The 21,960-nt window shown below is 40.3% G+C and overlaps 2 protein-coding genes across 6 annotated transcripts; both read right to left on the bottom strand.

Moving 5' to 3' along the window:
- Positions 1–1,020: 1,020 nt before the first annotated feature.
- LOC112264851 lies at positions 1,021–5,911 on the bottom strand. 5 transcript variants are annotated; one of them, XM_042295648.1, is made up of 15 exons: positions 4,423–4,910; positions 4,067–4,248; positions 3,687–3,826; positions 3,513–3,584; positions 3,328–3,411; positions 3,063–3,209; positions 2,893–2,973; positions 2,622–2,795; positions 2,464–2,513; positions 2,282–2,351; positions 2,103–2,189; positions 1,909–2,007; positions 1,721–1,801; positions 1,532–1,636; positions 1,021–1,360 (listed from the first exon to the last, which is right to left on the bottom strand). In XM_042295648.1, exons 2-15 carry the CDS (start codon positions 4,086–4,088, stop codon positions 1,229–1,231), a joined length of 1,344 nt encoding a protein of 447 aa, XP_042151582.1. In that variant the 5' UTR covers positions 4,089–4,248; positions 4,423–4,910; the 3' UTR covers positions 1,021–1,228. The 5 variants fall into 5 exon arrangements, with proteins under 5 accessions (XP_042151582.1, XP_042151584.1, XP_042151585.1 ...); XM_042295647.1 differs by lacking the exon at positions 4,423–4,910 and adding an exon at positions 5,783–5,911 and having other exon boundaries at positions 1,081–1,360; XM_042295649.1 differs by lacking the exon at positions 4,423–4,910 and adding an exon at positions 5,783–5,911 and having other exon boundaries at positions 1,089–1,360; positions 2,622–2,771.
- A 1,298-nt stretch (positions 5,912–7,209) lies between these two features.
- On the bottom strand, positions 7,210–13,523 carry LOC112264847 (zinc finger protein 706). The gene is made up of 4 exons (XM_024441719.2): positions 13,369–13,523; positions 12,315–12,456; positions 7,955–8,083; positions 7,210–7,814 (listed from the first exon to the last, which is right to left on the bottom strand). Exons 2-3 carry the CDS (start codon positions 12,447–12,449, stop codon positions 7,988–7,990), a joined length of 231 nt encoding a protein of 76 aa, XP_024297487.1. The 5' UTR covers positions 12,450–12,456; positions 13,369–13,523; the 3' UTR covers positions 7,210–7,814; positions 7,955–7,987.
- Between the last annotated feature and the right edge of the window lie 8,437 nt (positions 13,524–21,960).

The following is a 21,960-nucleotide window of genomic DNA, read 5'->3' as shown; positions in this document are numbered from 1 at the left end:
TAAAACCTTGAGAGAATTGAGACATGGATTGTGTGTGTCATTCAGAGGGTGAATCGGCGAGACAAAAGATTTAACTGCCTTTGAACGGGGTCTGGTAGTAGGTGCCAGGAGCACCGGGTTATGTGTGTCAAGAACCGCAACACTGCTGTTTTTTTCATGCTCAACAGTTTCCCATGTGTGTCAAGAATGGTCTACAACCCAAAGGACGTCCAGACAACTTTTTAAAAACATTTTTTAGCTACTATCTTGTCTCATCGCTACAACTCCCGTACGGGCTCAGGAGAGACGAAGGTTGAAAGTCATGCGTCCGTACTGCTTCTTAACACAGCACACATCCAACCCGGAAGCCAGCCGCACCAATGTGTCGGAGGGTACACCGTGCACCTGGCAACCTTGGCTAGCGCGCACTGCGCCCGGCCCGCCACAGGAGTCACTGGTGCGCGATGAGACAAGGACATCCCTACCGACCAGGCCCTCCCTAACCCGGACGACGCTAGGCCAATTGTGCGTCGCCCCAAGGACCTCCCGGTTACGACAGAGCCTGGGCGCGAACCCAGGGACTGATGGCACAGCTGGCGCTGCAGTACAGCGCCCTTAACCACTGCGCCACTCTGGAGGCCCACGTCCAGACAACTTGACACAACATGGGCCAGCATCCTTGTGGAACGCTTAGGGCAGCTTGTAGAGTCCATGCCCCGACGAATTGAGGCTGTTCTCAGGGAAAAAGGGTGTGCAACTCAATATTAGGAAGATGTTTTGTGCACTCAGTGTATGTAGTCCTACATGTTTTTAAATAGTGCAGTATCACAAACCACAGTACAAAACCATATAAAGTGTGGGCCTGTAGTATCTGTAAATCAACTAAATGTTATTTTCTATTTCCACAATCAGATAATAAAGCATCATTGTTCATGTAATAATCTAATATTAACATAACTATAGGAAGAGGAAATGGTCATAAAATCAAATAAATGAAAAGACGGAAACCAACATGTTTTTGAACTACAACTTATTTTATTTATAAATGTAAGATTCAGTGCAAAGTAATGTAGTGCATTGGTGTCTAGATCCCTGTTGGGTGGCAAAGTGTCACAAGAATCCTGTGGGGAGAGAAAACAAGAGAATACATTAAATTAATGGGTGTTAAAAACTAATCAGGGTTCAACAAAGCACTTCAATTCCTTCAAAAGAGAGAGAAGGAGAAAGGAGTATGGTCCCTGCAGTAGGACTACATGCTGGCCATGAGGTTCTCCAGGTGGTACTCCAGGAGGCTGGAGAGCTCAGTGACCAGAGACTCTGGGTTAAAGTACCAGGCCAGCTGCTGGCCAAACATGTCATCTAGCAGAGCCATCAGCCCGCCCTGAAGAGAACACCACACAACACATAGAAAATGGCTCTGAGTTCCTAGCTTATCAAGAGGAGAGAGACCATCAGAAATACTCCCCCTAAAATGGCATTGAAACCTGTAAACCATGAATAAGGAAGTACACTAAGAATATGGAAGTAAACAGGAAGTAACCTAGACTCTTACACTGAGCTGCAGCAGGTATCTGTCAGCCTCTGGCTCCATGTTGGCAGCAGTGGGCAGGAAGGAGTACAGGAGAGCGTACAGACGCTCCACGAACCCACCAGGGTGCTAAAGGAGGAGAAAAGAGGAGAGGAATTTAAGCGAAACTGCTAATAGACATATCAAAACATGTACCAGTGAGATGCTACTTACCACCATCAGGGACTTCTGAGCTGTCATCATCCCCAACAGCACCAGCTCAAAGAGGACATCTATCATGTTCACATGATGGATCTAGGACAAGAAAACAGGAATGATTTTATATAGATCAGCTACTGTGATGTATAAAAGACATGCATGTGGAAGAACTCTGTGAGACTTGAAAGAGTTCATGAACTCACCTTTGCCTCAGACAGCTCCCTCTCAATGTCATTCCGCTTGGAGGGGTCACTCAGGTAGTCCACAAAGTCGTTGTAGGTACTTATGAACTTGGCCTCGTCCTATGACAAAGAAAAGAGCATCTTTTAGTGAACAGAACACATTTCCCCTCAGGGAAGCTCTCTTTCCCTTGAAAGAGAATGAGTTAGTGAGTTACCATGTGGTTGGCTTGAACCAGTGCGCCCAGGAGGACCTTTCCCGCCACAAACAGATGGTTCCTGCTCAGGGTGGAACCAAGCAGGGTCTAGGGAAGAGGGAAGAGTTAGGGTGAGACATCTTCCTCTAGGAGACAGAACAAGAAGTCACAGAGAGAAAAAGAAAAGTGGGTCCACTCACAGTGAAGGCCTGGCGCAGGGAGACGAGCCTCAGGGCGATGTCCTCCACTCTCTTGGTGGTAAGGTAGAGGCTGTGGAAGGGAGGGAATGGAGCATGTCAACCATTAGAGTCAATGGGGGATAACAGCATTATGACCACTATCCTTCTGCATCTGACAGGCCCAGACATTTAGAGGAACTCACTTTAGCAGAGGAACCTCCCTCTCCTCAGGCAGCAGGTCCTCCTCCCAGCCCTACGACAACAAAACAAGCATTCAAAATCAGTGACCAATGACATAACAATCGGTCAATGGAAGGATCTTAATGCTCCTAGTCAATAGTATGTGTGTGTAACGTCTGACCTCATAGCAGTTGTGGCCCTCAGGCTCTGGGTCAGTGAAGTGCTGAGTGGTGGGTGTAGAGAAGGAGGCAGCCTCCGACCAAGCTGAAGAGGAGAGAAGCCCGTCCAGCCCCATGTGGAGAGTGGTGTACACCACTGAGACATCAGTCTGCTGCTCAAAACACACACAACACACCTGTTTACCGCACACACACTATTAGAAAACACAACAAATCTAATGTAAAAATGCCCAGTAATGCCTAGTCTATATACATAGGAAATCTTTTATTTACCTGGTAGCAGCCAAGCATCACGTCCACAGACGTCTCGTGGCGGAGGTGAGACGCATAGTGGGTCACCCTGCCAGCCACACGCTGACAGAGAGAGAATACATGTTAAGGCCAAATGGAATAAGTGAAGAAAAGCCTAATCTAATACTATTTCAGTAGTATTTCCGTCTTACCTGGATCCAAGTGATGGACTGCACTTTGGTGGCACAGTAGGGGATGCCCTCTGGACTAAGCCTGGCTGTCTCCTTGGAGATGGCCCACACCAGTTGAGTCTCCAGGCCTGTCACCCTACTCACGTGGTGCATCCTCACCACCACCTGCTGTTGAGATAAACAACAAGACAACATCAACAAAACCACTTCAGCAATTGCTGTGACACATTTCCATCAAGATCAAATGACTGACAATGTAGGATTGGGAAGTTACAAGGACATAAACCTGGGATCCCCCACGCATGTAGGTGATGATGGGGCTGATGAACTGGAAAGTTCTCCAAGCTATAACCACCGGACCGGCATTGTTCTGCACATTACAATACATTCATGTTGGAAACGGTAAACATTGTAACAGTGATGTGACTGTGTGTGTGTGTGTGTGTGTGGGGTGGGGGGGGGGTCTCTTACCCTGATCACAACAGGCCCACAGTACAGGGGGCTGAACCTAATCAGAATCAACTGCCAATTGCCAGTGGCCTCCTAAAGCAGAAAGCAGACGAGATGTGTTTAATGTCAGAGACACAACTTGAATATCTGGGATATTTTTCAAACATAAAACCCCAAACTTTCTGAAAATTGTACCTCAAGGATAGTCTGCACATCTGGCACATCCTCAGGGATGATAGCAGCATTCTGGACATCAAGGAGGACTGGCAGCTGTGGAACATCTGGCACATCATCCAATGGCACATCCAACTGGACCTCATCCAGGACAGTTGTTTCTAAAATTAGGAACATTGGAATATTAAAGAAACAATTGTCAGGACATAAAACGTAGCAAGATTGCTAATACTAGCTAGCTAGGTAGCAAAAGTCGGTCGCTTAGCAACAGCTACTAAAGTTAAAGTTAACATCTCTAGCATACGCATTTTTGCCAAATCTGAATTATAGAAATACACAACATTTCGCAAATTATAATGACATTGTTAAATTAAGTAAAATAAGTGTTAAACTCCACATACCCGCTTCTAAGTCGCTGTCCATCTGTCGACGATCACGAACCCTGAAAACAGAAAAAGACAAGAAAAACAAGCCACAAATGAGTTTGAACAACCTGTCGACGCAGTAGGCCGCAGACGTCCACGCACTCTCTCCGCCAGTCTTGAAAAGCACCCAGGCATTTTCCAGTCGATTGTTCTCAGGTCTGAAAAATCAATCCAGTTTGTTGTCAGCAGCAAACAGAAGTTGTTGTTTTCGCACAGAAAACGTTCCATAGAACGTCGGTTAGATGTATCTTGGCAACACACGTTCGAAAATGATTGTTTACAAAATGGACAACTGTGTTGCCATAGAAATGAGTTTGGAATTCTATGATTACTTTTAGAATCCGTTAAAACTGCTTGTCAACATTCCATTGACGTTGAAGTGCTCCTTCGTAGTTCAGTTGATAGAGCATGACGCTTGCAACGCCAGGGTAATGGGTTCGATTCCCGTCACCACCCATACATAAACGACAGCAGGTTTTATTTTAACTCGCTTTGGATAAAAGCCTCTGATGAATGTTGAGAGAAAAATGGTCAATTCAAAAGGGAGCTACGAAATTCATGTCCAAACGTCCTTTTCTTTGCCTGATGTCAAATGACATCGAATTAATCATTAGCTTGTTCTCTACAATATTATAACATTAATATACTTGTACTTGACAGTGTTGATGAAATAATAACGATAATTTGCTGTGACCATTGCTAGTTTAGACTGCACCGCACTTGGTTGTATGTGTTCCATATTTGGTGTTGTGGGGTTAAATTCTCAGAGTAAATCGTCGGTAACTTTTCAACCATATATGGTAGAGACATTGGGTTTAGACTATTGTTTTCTGACAGAATGTTCTATATAGTGGGCATATTTGTAAACCTTGAATTAAATCATAATTTTATTGGCGCACGCACTATATTTTTGGCTATTTTTGCCACCAGATGCTTTTCTATATCGTTGGTATAATATAAAATACAAATACCCAATATTGTGTTTTATAATGTCACTAGCTAGGTTGGTAGAATGAGACAAACAATGGGATTTTTTAAATTGTGTTGTTTAACTCCTGAAAGCCTAGTCTTTGCCACAGTGGGCTATAAAGACTTATGGAGGACATATTGAACAAATTCAGACAAGGGGGGCCACAGCCCACGGAAGAAAGCACTGAAGGATCTACACTACTGGTCAAAAGTTTTAGAACACCTACTCATTCAAGGGGTTTTCTTTATTTTTACTATTTTCTACATTGAAGAAAAATAGTGAAGACATCAAGACAATGAAATAACACATATGGAATCATGTAGTAACCAAAAAAGTGATAGTAAACAAATCAAAATATATTTTAGATTCTTTAAAGTAGCCACCCTTTGCCTTGATGACAGCTTTGCACACTCTTGGCAATATCTCAACTATTTGAAGAATCTCAAATATAAAATAAGTTTTGATATAACACTTTTTTGGTTACCACATGATTCTAGATGTGTTATTTCATAGTTTTGTAGTGTACAATGTATATAGTCAAAATACAGAAAAACCCTTGAATGAGGTGTTCTAATAGCAATAAGGCACCTTAGAGGTTTGTGGTTTATGGCCAATATACCACTCTTCCCTAGGCCTTATTGATTAAATAACCCATATCTCTTTTATAACAGGATATTATCATTGACTATATGAAAGTGCATGTATGAATGAGTCTGATTTACCGTTTTCAATGGCAGGTTCACCTTCTGAAGCCAGATGAGGTTCCCAAAGCGTGCTGCGCACCCACCAAGCTCAGTCCCATCTCTGTACTCTTCTACGATGACAACAACGTGATCCTAAAGAAGAATCGCAACATGGTGGTCAAGACCTGTGGATGCCTGTGACACCAGTGGTAGCCCATCTATCTATTCTACATAATTTGAATCAACTTAATTGCCATTGTTCCAAAATATACAAACAGGGTAATATAACTTGCAACCAGCAGTTGATAGCAATAATCTGTTATATACTATGTATCTAATATATTTATTTTGAGTGCGAGTGGTATATGAACAACAACCATACTTCCCTCTTGATTAACTAAACTCAAATAATTATCACCCTTTCATGTCATATATTCTGTGATCAATCAAAGCTGTAAAGGACTGTATTATAAATGATCATGTTAAAATTCAACACTTTTGATGGCTATAATTTCTTGTTGAACCATGAATTTCTCATTCTCTTTTAGATGTACTAAACCATGGTTCGCAAAACTTAACCAATTTTTTTCTTATTCTTTAATCATACTTTTAACCAGTACAAATTAGTAGCAATTGAAAATGAAAAAAAAATGTTTGGCCATTTTTGTATGTACAGAGGAACAAATACACAGTGATGTAAGTCCTTGTCAACATTTTTCTGGAGGACTATATACTGAAAAAAAAATGTAAAATGTTGTTCCCGTGTTTCATGAGTTGAAATAAAAAATCCCAGAACTTTTCCATACGCACAAAAAGCTAATTTGTCTCATTTGTTTACATCCCTGTTAGTGAGAATTTCTCCTTTGCCAAGATAATCCATCCACCCGACAAGTGCCCCATATCAAGAAGCATGATCATTACAAAGGTGCACTAAAATGTGCAGTTTTGTCACAACACAATGCCACAGATGTCTGAAGTTCTGAGCGATTGGTATGCGGACTGCAGGAATGTCCACCTCTCTACCATAAGTCACACCCGTCATTTTAGAGAATTTGGCAGTACTTCCAACCGGCCTCACAACCACGCTTGCCCTCCACATCTGGCTTCTTCCTGTGGGATCAGCCACCCGGGCAGCTGAAGAGTATTTCTTTCTTTCATAAATAAAAACTAACTGATTGGCTGGGCCTGGCTCCCCAGTGGGTGGGCCTATGCCCTACCAGGCTTGGCTGTGCGCTCATCCAGTAATGTGAAATCCATAGACAGTGTCATCCCTATTCAGCTACAGTATATTGAAAATACTTAAGTACGCATTTGTCTGGTATCAGTATAGATGGAATTGCGTTTAACTTGCATTCAGAAGTCCTGATTTTCTGGTATGATTACAAGGCATACATAACCTCTCAACACATATACAAACAAAACTTACTCACTGCTTTCCTTCAGAATGGATCAAATAGGCAGTGGAATGCTTCCATATATATCGCAAAATTTATTGGAAATGGTAAAAAGCAACAACAAAAATTGTTACAACATGGATTATCAAAAGTGATCTTTGCATACAGACCAAAACTACTACAGGATTTGGCCTCGTTTCGACCAGGGTCTTTATATAGGCAGAACCAGGCACGGTCTTGACCTTATATCAAATCCATGACACCCTCCTCAAAGAAAGCAGAAATGATCAAGAACATCTGAACAAGAGTGTATGGGAGGAGGTATAGAAAAGAGTTGGGGGCAAACGTAGGACAGCAGTATACAGATGAGAAAAAGTAGCAAAAAAAGTAATGAAAGTTGTAGACTTGTAAATTAGTCTAGATGTTATTGAAAGAGGAATTAAGTGAAGGAAGCAGCATAGGAATATGGGATGTATGTAGAGTGGGCTCATAGAAGTAAGATGGTTGCTTCAATACAGTCTGACGTTCAGGGGTGGTTGGACATATAAGATGGGGTGCTGGTGAGCTTCTGCCCCCATTGTAGGTCGTCACACAAATATTCCCCCACCCATGTCCAGGGGTCTCAGTGTTATATCCCTTGACGCCATTATACCAGTCGCAGTGTTCAAATCGTGTATCTGTGAATCACAACATGAAAGACGATGAGTGACAACATTTCCACATATTGAGCCATACAACATATAACTGAAGCATACAGTAGGGCAAAAGCTTGCTGCTGACATGTACACTGCAAGTCTGAATGATGTGAGCATCTTACCCCAACTGTAGGTCCGTTGTGTGTGTGATCGTTTTAAGCCTCAACATCAACCAGCTCTGGTGGCATTGGGGACTTGGGATGCTTGCTCTCAAAGTGCTGCTTGAATGTCTTCGGATCCGGCATCTGCGTCTGTCAGGGTCAGGTAAGGAATGGAGGATATTAACAATCATTGGCTGAGACTGAATTTTCGGGTGACAAACAAACAAAGTAATAAGATGCATCAAACTACTACACATCACACAGGCCAGTACAATGGACTGTACTGAGAGAAACCTAAAGGTAGGCACGTGAAACATTCAGGTTGCTGCATAGACTATGGAGGCTCTAGTCTAGAGTGCCAAGCATTTGTTCAACTCTCTAAATGGTTAAATGACTCTGACGTTCAGGGGTGGTTGGAGAGACTGCTGGTGCCGGTGAGCTTCTGCCCCTATTTAGGTTGTCACACAAATATTCCTCCACCCATGTTCAGGGGTCTCAGTGTTATGTCCCTTGAAATATATGTACTTTTGGTAATACTTTGAGTAAGCAACAAATACAATCATCTTAAATTGCCATGTTGAATTTTTTTGCCATAGTAAATTGCACAAATTTACCTAATGCTGACAGTTTGTGTTACTACCTTACACAAGCTTGCATTTTCACCCTATAAAACTTGGAATTACACAAAATGTTAACCTCAGATTGGTGATGTTAGTCTAAAAGTTTAGACATCACGATGACAAAAGATTGTTTTAAACAGATCAATATTTTAGGTTTTGTACAATTAATTTTTCTTAGCGCTGGGATGCGCAGAACGCAGAGTTCAGGAAATGGCACAGAAAATTTGGGGCGGTCTCTCCATAAAAGTCCATGCCCACATACCAATACATGGATTTGACAGTTACACCATTACTTAAATAGCAGTCAACTGTTGTTATTCTATAGAGGACCGTGATTCGTTTAAGTTAACAAAAAAAGTGGTCTGGTCCCTTTCCATGATGGAAGCCTCCCGAAATCAACATTCCAAAATATAGATATAAGCCTTCAAGGACTCATCTAACCGACTATGTATAGGTTATTCCAAGTTTCCGTGTGGCCTTTGAATAGTGTTAGTTCAAACAGCACTACACACGAAACGTATGCCCCCTGTTCTATTGATTTCAGCGGGATATCGATGGAAGTGATTAACAAAAAAAGTGTTGCGTTACACTTACCACGTTGGCGACACACTTGACTAAAAATGTAGTTAGCCGTCTTCTACAAATTGTCCTCTAACCAGTGATTATTTCCTGATGGTTGAGCCATGCTAGTTAACAGGACGTGCCACCTCATCTCCCCCTCTCGCGTAATTGATTTCAACGTGATATCGATATGAGTGATTGACAAATAAGTGTTGAGTTTCTTTTCTTTTTGGCGACCCCCAAATGAAATTGCATCCCTCAAATGAACCCGACTGTCTTCTGCGGGTTGTTCTCTAACCAGTGATGTAAAAAAAAACTTCTCCAGTTTCCATGTGTTTTTTTTAAGTTGTGTTAATTTCAACAGCACGTACAACCGGATTTCCACCCTAATCGATATCAGTTACTTATCAAAACGGGTTTTGGTGCATGTACAGTTTATACGGTGCATGTTTAAAAAATACAAAAGTAATTTTAAAGTACATTGCATATTGGTTATTGATTTGAACACGTTTTTAAAAAATTATTGGGATATTTATCAATTTATCAGAAGCAGCAACTTAAGTTTTGGACAAATGTAACTTTCAACATTCATTTCCAATGGTTATGTACTTAAAAATCTGGTAAAAACTACTAAATGAACCCCAAAACATACTGTGATTTCTTTATTTGATAATCTAGTTGAAATCACCAAAACAGGTGTGCTCTGTATAGGGCTGTGGCCGTCATGAAATTGTCGGTTCGCTATTGTCAAGCAAATAACTGCCGGTCTCACAGTAATTGACTGTTAACCTCTCTTTGGTAGGTGGCAGTATTTTGATGTCCGAATGAAAAGGGTGCCCAAAGTAAAGCTAGGACATGCATATATTGGTATATTTCAATAGAAAACACTAAAGTTTCTAAAACTCTTAGAATTATGTCTGAGTATAACAGAACTGATATGGCAGGCGAAACCCAGAGGACAACCCCCCCAAAAAAATCAGCCTACCACATTAATTATAAGGCCAAGTCCTCCCAGATTGCAGTTCTTAGGGCTTCCACTAGATCTCAACAGTCTTTAAAAAGAGTTTCTGGCTGGTTTTTTGGAAAAATTAGTTTTTCTAGGTGGCTCCCATTTTGGATGTAGCGTTTCCAAGCGCGTGGAAGAGAGCACATTCTTTGGTATTTGTCCAACGGTAAAGACAATAACGATTCTCCGTCTTAAATTGTATTGTTTATTTACGTATTAGGGTACCTAAGGTTTATAAACATTGTTTGACTTGTTTGGAAAAGTTTATTAGTAACGTTTGGTGTTTCATTTTGTATGCATTTTGATGGAGGGAAACTGGGTGGATTATTGACTAAAGCGCGCCAGCTAAACTGAGTTTTTATGGATATAAAGAAGGACATTATCGGACAAAATGACCATTTGTGATGTAACTGGGACCTTTTGGAGTGCCAACAGAAGATCAAAGGTACGTTATTTTTTATATCGCTATTTCTGACTTTCGTGTCGCATCTGCCTGGTTGAAATATGTTTTCATGTGTTTGTATGCGGGGCGCTGTCCTCAGATAATCGCATGGTTTGCTTTCACTGTAAAGCCTTTTTGAAATCTGACACAGCTGGATTAACAAGAAGTTCAGCTTTATTTTGATGTATTACACTTGTGATTTTATGAAAGCTAAATATTTATAATACTGTTGTTTGAATTTCGCGCTCTGCAATTTCACCGGATGTTGGCCCATAAGAAGTTACACATTTAGCATCTCCTGGCTTCCACGCATAGCATTCAAGCCACTGATGCAGACCTTTGGAACATCTACACTTTAAAATGTCTAAAATCTATGTAATATAGCCTACACCTTCACAATAAATCAATTTTAGACAGGTCTAAAGAAACATGACATGAAGAAAATGTAGTCTATTTCAGAAGAACAGAATAGCATACTTTGTTGTCTTTATGTTAGGCCCTGATCTGGCTATGCCCTATGGCTGTGGGCTACACTAGTTCATGTAACAGACAAGATTTGCTTAGAATTGCATGGAATTACTTCATATTATTTTACAGTATGAAGAACAATTAAACATAGCTAAATAAAATAGAAAGAATATGTTCTCCAAACATTGAGGGAGTGCGCATATTCTGTGTTGAGTGGTTAATAAAGAAACAGGTTCTCGTTTATGCTTAATTTAGAGTTATTTATGTAACTTTTGTTGTGATACCCATGTTGGGCTATATATTTTGATTTTTAATACATTCTAAGGCTGCATGACACGACTAATGATGATTTGAAAAAAGTTGCATGAAAGGCATGAGCTCTGCTTTGTTTTTGCGCAGGCTGTACACACGTCATCAGTCTCTCATTCACAATTTGGCAAGCACTTAATAATGCCTCGAATTTCCCAGTGGCATCCCGTGTAGCCGTAATGCCCCCTAAAAAAATCCATGCCTTTTGCGGCCAGTGGCAGCGTGGTCTTGGGCTGAATATAATGATTACAATTCCCTTCTCCCAGCTGGGTGCCAAAGCACTTCTCACGCACATGGCTCCGTCACAGGTTTGGGTCTTTCTTACAGATTAAAAGTGAAGACAGACACATCAAAGACACAACTGCGCACATCCTTATCCATTTCTGATGTTGATTTAAAATGGACCGTTATCATGCACAAGTCTCAAAACAGGGGCAGCGGGAAAAATGCATGTCATCTATGCACTTAAATAGCGAATGGAGGATGCTTTTCCTGTGGTTCATTTTCATGCCAGCCATGTAGGCTATACTCCTGCTGTAAAGATAAGTATTGTGCTTAATATTAGGAAAGTTGAGAAATAAATATAGTAAGCCTATAGAAAGCTGATGGGATCCTCCTCTTTTTAACAAAGGCCATCACTTTGTTTTCTCACATAATTTCATAGCCTATAGAAATGTTGTGCAACATGACCTCTCATGAAGTGTTTGATTAGATAGTCAATTACATTGGCATTGATGTCAGAGTAATTAGAGGGACAACAGAGTGCTGAGTTCCAGGCAGTTAGCAAGTTTGGTAGGCTACTAGTAACTAGCAGGAGCATCAGAGCTGGGAGAAGCTTAATTAGTGACTAAACGGTCAGGTGGAGTTTGCCTGCCGTCATGACTCGTGACCGTTGGTGTGGCAGTAATACAATCACCATAACAGCCCTAGTCCTGCCTACTAAAGGCACATAAACTATCAACCACTAACACTCACCCGGCAGACAGGACAGGTGTGGACAAGTGCTGCCTTGGCTGCAGTCTTCTGGTCTGCTGCCGCTCCCTTCTTTTTAGCAGCTGCCGCCTTGGCGTTCTTTTGCTGGGATTGAATCTTCTGTTGCCCGCGAGCCATAGCCTACCTGAAAGAAACAGAATTCTAAAAATGCAACTCATAGCATTGATATTTATCTGTTGATACTAGTATCGCAGTCTTGTCAGCAATCTAGCCATCTATGAAGAAAATGTACAAGTGAATTTAGCTAAACACGTGACTAACCAGCTGACAACTAAACAAGAGATTATGTATGATTATTTACCTAGTTAGCTTGTATTTAGTAAACAATAGGTTTTATGTAACAGCTTTAAACTATAAGATTTAGGTGTGCTATACAATCTAATGGATAACATATTTTGTGAAGGCATCAGCTGGATAGTCAGGTGTGACTAGTCAATAGAGAAGCGTGTGGCCGAGTTTCTTCTGTTCTGAGAAGAATGTGATAAGCATAAAGCAAGAGCCAAAACATTCCACTGTAGTGGCTAACTGTGGTGTATTCACAAAGAAGAAAACGGGACGAAACTGACATGTTTATTTGCCCAATAGTATCTCGTGTTCGTTGCGAAATGTTTTGCAACTGTTTGCTACGGTGTGCACTCGTGATTATACCCCGTATACCTCGCATTGTAGCTAACTAGCGCTAGCTAACGTTAGTTCGGCTGGCAAAAATAGCTAGCACATCTAGCTAGTAAACTAGCCAATTGATTAGTAACACATGCGTAATAACTAAGACAAACATGTCTGCGGCGCGAACTGAAATAAAATAAAGCATGGTTAGCCAGTTCTAACAGTTCTTAGCTAGCTAGCCAAGTTAGTCAGCCATTTCAAGTGTGGCTTAACGTTAGTTAGCTATTTAGCTACCGTCGCAGGACGATAGATAGGATAGCTAAACCAACATTAATGTTACCAAATATTTTATTTGGCTATAAGTTGAACACACCAACATGTGTGCTGTTCAATTTGATAAATAAAACGCTTAGTTTTTTAAATAAAATACCTTCGCGTTGTTTCGCCCGTCTTCGTTCTCCTTGGGTGTTGTACCAGAATCGGAAGTTGGCTAGGAGGTATCAAAACTACGGAGCGCCGCCTTCATTTTCTTCTTCGATGAGGTTTACCGGCGGTTGGCATTCAATAAATGCTGCATTACCGCCAGCTATTAGACTGGAGAACAACTCCCTTATACTTTCGTCGAAAAAATATATTTTTCACATCAAACACAGCACTAACTATTTTTTTTATTTTTTTTAAAAGCCCAACCTGTTTTGAGCCACACATTTTTAGCAATAAAAAATAAAATTGTATTTGGGGCGCTTGCCTGTTTTGTAAGTTATTTTGGCATTAATACTGTCACATATCGTTTTTGTTTTCTTGAGTAAGGCAGCTCCAAAATGCAGGTGTTTCAGCCTAGCTCAGTGCTTTCTGTGGTGGTGATGCGAGCCAGCAGAAAATAGGAGCATTGCGCCGTGATTGGCTGTGTTCTGTCACTCATGGGGAGAGTACGCCATCGCCAAGTTTATGTCCATAGTAAGAGTAGACATCCATACCTACTTGTTAACAAAATTAAGGAAGTTTCCTTTAAAATTATTCATAAATATTATCCTGCCAACCACTATATGAAGAAGTTTAAGGAAAACATCAACTCAAATTGCTCCTTTTGTAATGACCACCCAGAAACAGTTGTGCATCTTTTTTTGCATTGTATGCTTGTAAGAAAACTGTGGCAAGACATCAGTAGGTTTATAATTGAACACAATTATGAAGATTTTACACTATTGTGGAGAGATGTACTGTTTGGATTCTTTACATTACAATAGAAATAAGCAGAATCATTTTTATGTAATTAATTTCATTATTCTTTTGGCCAAATTTCATATACACAAATGTACATTTACAAACAGAAAACCACATTTTTGTACCCTACAAAAAGAAATTGAACTGTATTTTAAGACGGTTAAATGCTCTACTAACAAAAAAGCTGTTAGAATTGTAAGTATATGCATGTCCCTTAAGGTCCTTGTGTAATTGTAATGTGATATTGTACCCCCTAGCTCGATTGTCTATTGTTTGTAATCTGTATGTATGCTTGTGTTCCCTCATGTGCTTTATGTATTGATTTGATATTAATAAAAATAAATAAAAAATAAAAAAGAGTAGACATCCAACATTTCAGCCCTTTGGGTCCTGCCATAGAGTTATATTACAAGTGCCCTTCCAAGAAAGCTCAAGGTCATTGGCCACAGATACAATTACGTCAAATCACGTTATATGTACAGTAGCTTTGATTGGACTGATCATGTCAACATCTTACTTTCAAAGTATTAGCTAGCAGTCATCATGAATCAAGTTGACAATCTACTGTCAAATACTTTTAAATTTTTGTCATATAATCCTTGTCATATAATGAAGCGAAATTATAGATAAAACGTATCAGTTCTCATCGGCCATTGGACATAAAGATTACACAACAAGTTGGAAATTGCAAATTCAACAACGAGTTGTTTTGAAGGAATCATTGGCTAACTGCAAGCATTGCAAAGCAACCACTAACGTTAGCCTACTATTCAATGGAGTGTCTGTGTGTTCCCCCCCCGAGTTCCCACCATAAATCCAGAGAAAGCCAGAATTTGATTACAAAATTTGCCCACAAAAGCTCATTTACCGCATCAAATAGTGTTATATATTTTTCACACGCAAAGACCCAAACAGAGTTCAATGTGCCTCATAGTAATAATTTGGTCTATTTTCACCTCTTAAAATTGTACCTACTGTTCTAACTTGGTGGTGCACATGTAGCCTATAACCTGTTTTTTGTCAGGAATCAAGGTAAGACCTAGATGCAGACACATCGAAATGACAATTATTTAATATTCCAACAGGGGCAGGCAATAGACAGGTCAAGGCAGGCAAGGGCAGCGTGGGTGTTCTATATTTGTTCTTATCGTGCCCATACCTCTATGTGATGGTAGTCCATTGTGCCTTCGCATCACTACAATGGTAATGAAAGGATTAAACTGAGTGAGGTAAAAAAAAAAAAAAAAACGATCTAATTTGACTATAAGACACTCTTTTGGCGCATTTCCAGTGAAGGTTTACCTCAGTGTTTTACCCAAAAGGCTCACTTTTCTGTTTCAATCTACGCAGCCTGTGTCTCACTGGGCCATGACTCTGGCGGACCTTCTCTAATTGGGGCCCAAAGCCAAGCCACTCTTACTTTTCAGCGACATTTGCATAACTATGGCTAACTGTGAACTTGAACACCTTCTCACAAAGCAACTGCTTGAATGATGCAGAGGTTGTTGATTCTGCTTGCCACAAGCCTTTAGTGTCACACACCTGATGGAAGCACAATAACACCAGAGCGCACACTAACATAAAACACTGGCAACCCACTGGTGCGGGGGTGATCTCATTGGAAACACCAAAAGGGACCTTTAGGGACAAAATTCCATACTATTCCTATGGGTATGTATGCAGTGAATGCTTCTGCATCAGGGCAGCTGATTGCTGCTTTAGGCTCAGTTTCACGAAACAACATGAAATCTATTCATGAATTCACAAGGTAATATGTGGATTTCCCCTTAAAAGAAAACCCAGCACACAGTGGTTTTGTGGAAAATCCACAAACTAACCATCTAGCCACTATGCTTCATGAGAAACACGACACACCGTTTCTCCGGATGAGAACGAGGCCTGTCTTACACCCCAATTCCAGATAGGCTTCCACTTATATGCATTTTTCTGTGAGTTTAGTAACTAAATGGGCAATTTCAATTATGTTTCATAAACATCCTTAATGCTTATTTACAATGTTGGTGAAACCCTAAAGTTACACAAAAGCAGCAAAAGCTTAATTTCTCAGAAAAATGTCCATCTTTCCATCTCGCATTCTTCATTTTTTTCACCTTTTATTTTTCTAAACACAAACAGAAACAACACGACAACAAAAAACATAACCACCACACATAATACACATGCCCACACCTGTACTTGAACGTATCAAATATACATTTCAAATTCACACACGATTATGTCCGTTGGGAAATGTCACACTCCTCAAGTCAATATAAGGTTTCCAGATCTGATCAAATGTGTCTTTTGCTTTGGTTAATTTTGTAAAACACAGAATCGAATGGAATGTAACCACATAGTTCAGTCCTCCAGTTCGTTATTGACGGTGAGTATGATGCCTTCCAATTGATAGCTATAAAATTTAAAAAATCTGCAATTTGACCAAAGTTACAAAACTTTCTTTGATATTGGTAACCAATATATGTATTTCCCAAAAGACATAATCATGGAGATGGATGGGGCCGAAAAAGATGGCCACCGTTTTATGGGCTCTTAACCAACTGTGCTATTTTATTTGTTTTTTTTCTTGCATATTTTGTAACTGATTTTGTACATAATGTTGCTGCTCCCGTCTCTTATACGCTACTGCTACTCTCTGTTTATTATCTATGCATAGTCACTTGAATAACTTTACCTACATGTACATATTACCTCAATTACCTCGACTATGTGCGGTGCCCCCGCACATTGACTCTGTACCGGTACCCCTGTATATAGCCTCACTATTGCTATTTTACTGCTGCTCTTTAATTATTTGTTACTTTTATTTATACATTTTTTATGTATTGTTCTTAAAACTGCATTGCTGGTTAAGGGCTTGTAAGTAAGCATTTCACTGTTGTATTCGGCGCATGTGACAAATACAATTTCATTTGATTTGATATAAATTCCTAGACACAATGATATGATAGCACAGACATTGTACCAAAATTGTGTCAGGTGGTCACAGGACCACAGCATGTAATAGCGCAGACAGAAGGGGTAACCCAGACACGTCACATAGGCTATAAAGCTGAAGCATCCGTTTAAAACATTTTCTCACCACCAAATATGGTACTGAGAGGAATTCAGTTACGGGTAGTGGGAGAGGCAGGTACTAGGTGAAACTGGGCCGACATTCTGCTGATTTTCTAATCGATGTAAAAATCTGATCTCAATATATTTTTCTGTTCCCAAAACTGAAATGTTATGAACTGTGGTGGCTAATTTCTGTATTACCAAATGAGGAGAAACAAACTTCATACACCAGTCAGAGTTATACTTAAACTACATTTTTAATAATAAGAGCTTTGCAATAGCACTTGACTTTCAATGATACGCCATTTCTAATGAACCATTGAAAGACACAAAAGTACAAAGATCTTTTATAGCCAAGATACACCCCTCTCAACCTATATGACGAACAACAGATACATAGAATGGTCACAAGGTTAAGATTTGTATGAAAGGTATCTACTTCATTGTAAAGACCAGTGTCTGGTCCTCCTACTCCAAACTGGAACCATCTCTCCCTGGTACGGTATAGAACAGAACCATTAGCTCATGTTCGCTGGAATGCTCTTTAGGTTTTATCACCCAAAGACATCGTAAATCTCCTCCGTCAGTGCTATCTCATAGAAGCCCTCCTCAGTAAAACACACACACAATAGTTAACAGAATACTCTATTCTGTCGAATAAAACAACCATTATAATACAATACAAGCATTATAACATAATCTTGCAATTTCCATGACAGAACACAGTGCACTAAGTTTTCTAGACTTGACTCTTTGCCAAAGTTTTAGAAAATTGGTGGGATGCATGCCAGAATGCCACTACACCAAACAATACATTAATTGCACTATAACGGTGACAAACGGTGCCCCCAAACTGTTAGGACCTACATAAAGCTGTCCCAACAGCAATCCCAACATCTTACCACAGCTACACCTGGCTATCAGCGGTATCTTGTCTGGCAGCGAAACAGTTCATTCAGCCTCATTTACAGCCATAAAAAAACATAACTGATATGGCTGACTTGCTTAAACAAATGTGGTTTCTAATGACAATTGAGATGTACAAACTATGGCATAAGGGGACAACAAGTGGATAAGAGGTAATCCGTCATTGCTATTTAGACATTAATGAGCGAGCTAGGATGGACATAGTCAATATAACTATTTGTTTAGCACTTTTGAAATGTACAGCGACAGAATTCAGAACATGGACCGTTCTTACGGTGTTCTCCCCGTACACCAAGTCAGAACCGTAGGATAAATAAAGGAGGCATATAAGCAGACAATGAAAGCCCTTACAATATTCAATGATTACTTTTCTCTAAAACAGGTTATGGACTACATGTGCACCACCAAGTCAGAACAGTAGGAAAAATTAAGAGGGATAAATAGACCAAATTATTAGTGTGAGGCACATGGGATACTAACATCTCACTACACAACATACACTTAGTATTACTTTCTTAGCTACAGTATACATATATCCCTGGTATATTACATCATTTATGCAGCAGCATACAATACATTTTGGGACTCACCTTGTTGTGCTGTGCTCACTTGAACAAGAAGGTGGTCCTTCGTGGGCAAATTTTGTCATCAAAGTCTGGCATTCTCTGGATTTATGGTGCTTTCAAAACAACTGGGAACTCTGAAAAAACAAGGTCGAATCACGATGACATCATTGATCTTCAGGTCGTAGCTCTAGAAAGAGGCCGGATTTACAATTCCGAGTTGGATGACCGTTCAAAACTTGTTTTCCCAGTCGGAGCTTGTTTATTCCCGAATTCCCAGTTGTCTCGAACTCACTGAAGTCAAGTTTTCGCAGTTCAGAGTTAATAGTTGTTCAGAGCGCAGCCCAAATCATGCTTTATTGACAGCATGGAAAATGTTGAATGTTTATCATTTTAAACTTGGAAAAGAGCCTATTAATCCCAGATTTGGGACCACACAACCAATCCACTGAATAGCAGGCTAGTGATTGCTTTGCAATGCTTGCAGTTAGCCACTGTCACTGATTTCTTCCAAACCACTTATTGTTGAAATTGCGATTTCCAACTTCACTTCATTATTTCTCTATATGACATGGATTAAAAAGGATTCGCCACTAGATTGTCGACTTCTTTCATGATGATGACTGCTGTCATGGAAATATTGAATCAAATATTTCTCAGATACCGGAGCTTGTGGATTCAAATAGACTTTATTACAAAAAGTAACAAAGCCTAGCAATCCCATGGAACTACTAAATTATATTTTTACAGACCAGTTACTGCACATATAACGTGATTTGACGTCATTTTATCTGTGGCCAATGACCTTGAGCCTTCTTGGATGGGCACTTCTAATGTAACTCTATGGCAGCACTCAAGGGGCTAGAATTTTGTAGCTCTACCCTGAGATTTGGCGGTGACATTGTTTGCAAACTGATATGTGACACGTATTAATGCCCAAATAACATGTAAAGAAGGCAAGCCCCCCCAAAAAACATATTTGTCATTTTTTATAACATTTTTGCTAAAAATGTAGGGCTCAAAACAGGCTCTGCCCCATCTGCTCTGAATTACGGGTCGCCACTGTTTAGTAGGAGTGCAAGGTCAAATTGAGTTGTGCACACACCTGCAATTCACAGATGAGGCGTTCCCTAACGGAAAAATGCAAATACAGTTGAAGTTGTTAACAAACTGTAGTTTTGGCAAGTCGGTTAGGACATCTACTTTGTGCATGACACAAATTATTTTTCCAACAATTGTTTACAGACAGATTATTTCACTTATAATTCACTGTATCACATTTCCAGTGGGCCAGAAGTTTACATACACAGAGTTGACTGTGCCATTAATAAACAGCTTGGAAAATTACAGAAAACTATGTCATGGCTTTAGAAGCTTCTGATAGGCTAATTGACATAATTTGAGTCAATTGGAGGTGTACCTGTGGATGTATTTCAAGGCCTACCTTGACATTTCAAGTGCCCCTTTGCTTGATCAATGGAAAATCAAAAGAAATCAGCCAAGACCTCAGAAATATAATTGTAGACCTCCACAAGTCTGGTTCATCCTTGGGAGCAATTTCCAAACACCTGAAGGTACCATGCTCATCTGTATAAACAATAGTACGCAAGTATAAACACCATGGGACCACCCAGCCGTCATACTGCTCAGGAAGGAGATGCGTTCTGTCTCCTAGAGATTAACGTACCTTGGTGTGACAAGTGCAAATCAATCCCAGAACATCAGCAAAGGACCTTGTGAAGATGTTGGAGGTAACAGGTACAAAAGTATCTTCGGCTTGCAAGCCGAAGAACACCATCCCAGCCGTGAAGCACGGGGATGGCAGCATCATGTTGTGGGGGTGCTTTGCTGCAGGAGGGACTGGTGAACTTGGATATATTGTGGATGTGGATATATTGAAGCAACATCTCAAGACATCGGTCAGGAAGTTAAAGCTTGGTCGCAAATGGCTCTTCCAAATGGACAATGACCCCAAGCACACTTCCAAAGTTGTGGCAGAATGGCTTAAGGACAACAAAGTCAAGGTATTGGAGTGGCCATCATAAAGCCCTGACCTCAATCCCAAAGAAAATTTGTGGGCAAAACTGAAAAAGCGTGTGTGAGCAAGGAGGCCTACAAACCCGACTCAGTTACACCAGCTCTGTCAGGAGGAATGGGCCAAAATTCACCCAGTTTATTGTGGGAAGTTTGTGGAAGGCTACCTGAAACGTTTGACCCAAGTTAAACAATTTAAAGGCAATGCTACCAAATACTAATTGAGCGAATGTAAACTTCTGACCCACTGGGAATGTGATGAAAGAAATAAAAGCTGAAATAAATTATTCTCTCTACTATTATTCTGACATTTCACAATCTTCAAATAAAGTGGTGATCCTAACTGACCTAAAACAGGGAAGTCAGAACCGTAGGATAAATAAAGGGGGAATATCGGCAGACAATGAAAGCTCTTACAATATTTGATGATGACGTTTCTCTAAAACAGGCTATAGGCTACACTTGCACCACCAAGTCAGAAAAAATAGGCTACGTTATGAAGGGGAAAGGGACCAAATTATTAGGGTGAGGCTCATGGGCTACTAACAGTTTACTACACAACATACATTTAGTATTACTTTCTAAGTTACAATATACAACTGGGAACTCTGAAAAAAACAAGGTTGATTCATGACTTCAGTGATCTTCAGGTCGGAGCTCTAGAAAGGGGCCCGACTTGGAATCCAAGTTGGATGACGTTCAAAATGTTTTTTTTTCCCAGTCTGAGCTCATTTTCTTCCGAGTTCCCAGTTGTCTGGAACTCACTGAAGTCTGAGATTTCCCAGTTCTGAGTTTCCAGCTGTTTTTAAGGCAGCAGAAGTAATGATGGATTGACCTCATGGCCAATGTATTCAACCTTTTCTGGCCCATGATATTTCATGTGAATGTTTATCCTTTTATGCTTGGAAAAGAGACCCTTAAACCCAGACTTGGATCACACACCCTCTCCACCAAATAGCAGGAGGGGGAAGCAAAATAGTGATTGCTTTGCAGCACTTAGTCATTGATTCCTTCCGAACCACTCATTGTTGAATTTGCGATTTCCAACTTGCTTGAGCCAATACATTGAAGCAGCATATCAAATTGGGATAATGTTGTAGGTTGCACCGGAAAGTATTTGCCATTTAATATTATTTAATTAGAAATCTGATTATTTCAAAAGGCTAGCTAGCTTGCAGTGTTTAGCAAACTTGCTAGCA

The sequence above is a fragment of the Oncorhynchus tshawytscha genome, linkage group LG13 (genome assembly GCF_018296145.1).
Source record: "Oncorhynchus tshawytscha isolate Ot180627B linkage group LG13, Otsh_v2.0, whole genome shotgun sequence".
Taxonomy (NCBI): domain Eukaryota; kingdom Metazoa; phylum Chordata; class Actinopteri; order Salmoniformes; family Salmonidae; genus Oncorhynchus; species Oncorhynchus tshawytscha.
This window is presented reverse-complemented; position numbering and strand designations above follow the sequence as displayed.

Excerpts from the sequence above, each read along its gene's own strand:
- LOC112264851 (XM_042295647.1), bottom strand. The coding sequence starts at position 4,088 with ATGGACAGCGACTTAGAAGCGG. Across the intron at positions 2,796-2,892 it reads TGATGCTTGGCTGCTACCAG|GTGTGTTGTGTGTGTTTTGA; the intron begins GTAAATAAAAGA and ends TGCGGTAAACAG. Across the intron at positions 2,352-2,463 it reads AGGGAGGTTCCTCTGCTAAA|CCTCTACCTTACCACCAAGA; the intron begins GTGAGTTCCTCT and ends TCCCTTCCACAG.
- LOC112264847 (XM_024441719.2), bottom strand. The coding sequence starts at position 12,449 with ATGGCTCGCGGGCAACAGAAGATTCAATCCCAGCAAAAGAACGCCAAG. Across the intron at positions 8,084-12,314 it reads ACACCTGTCCTGTCTGCCGG|ACGCAGATGCCGGATCCGAA; the intron begins GTGAGTGTTAGT and ends TGACCCTGACAG.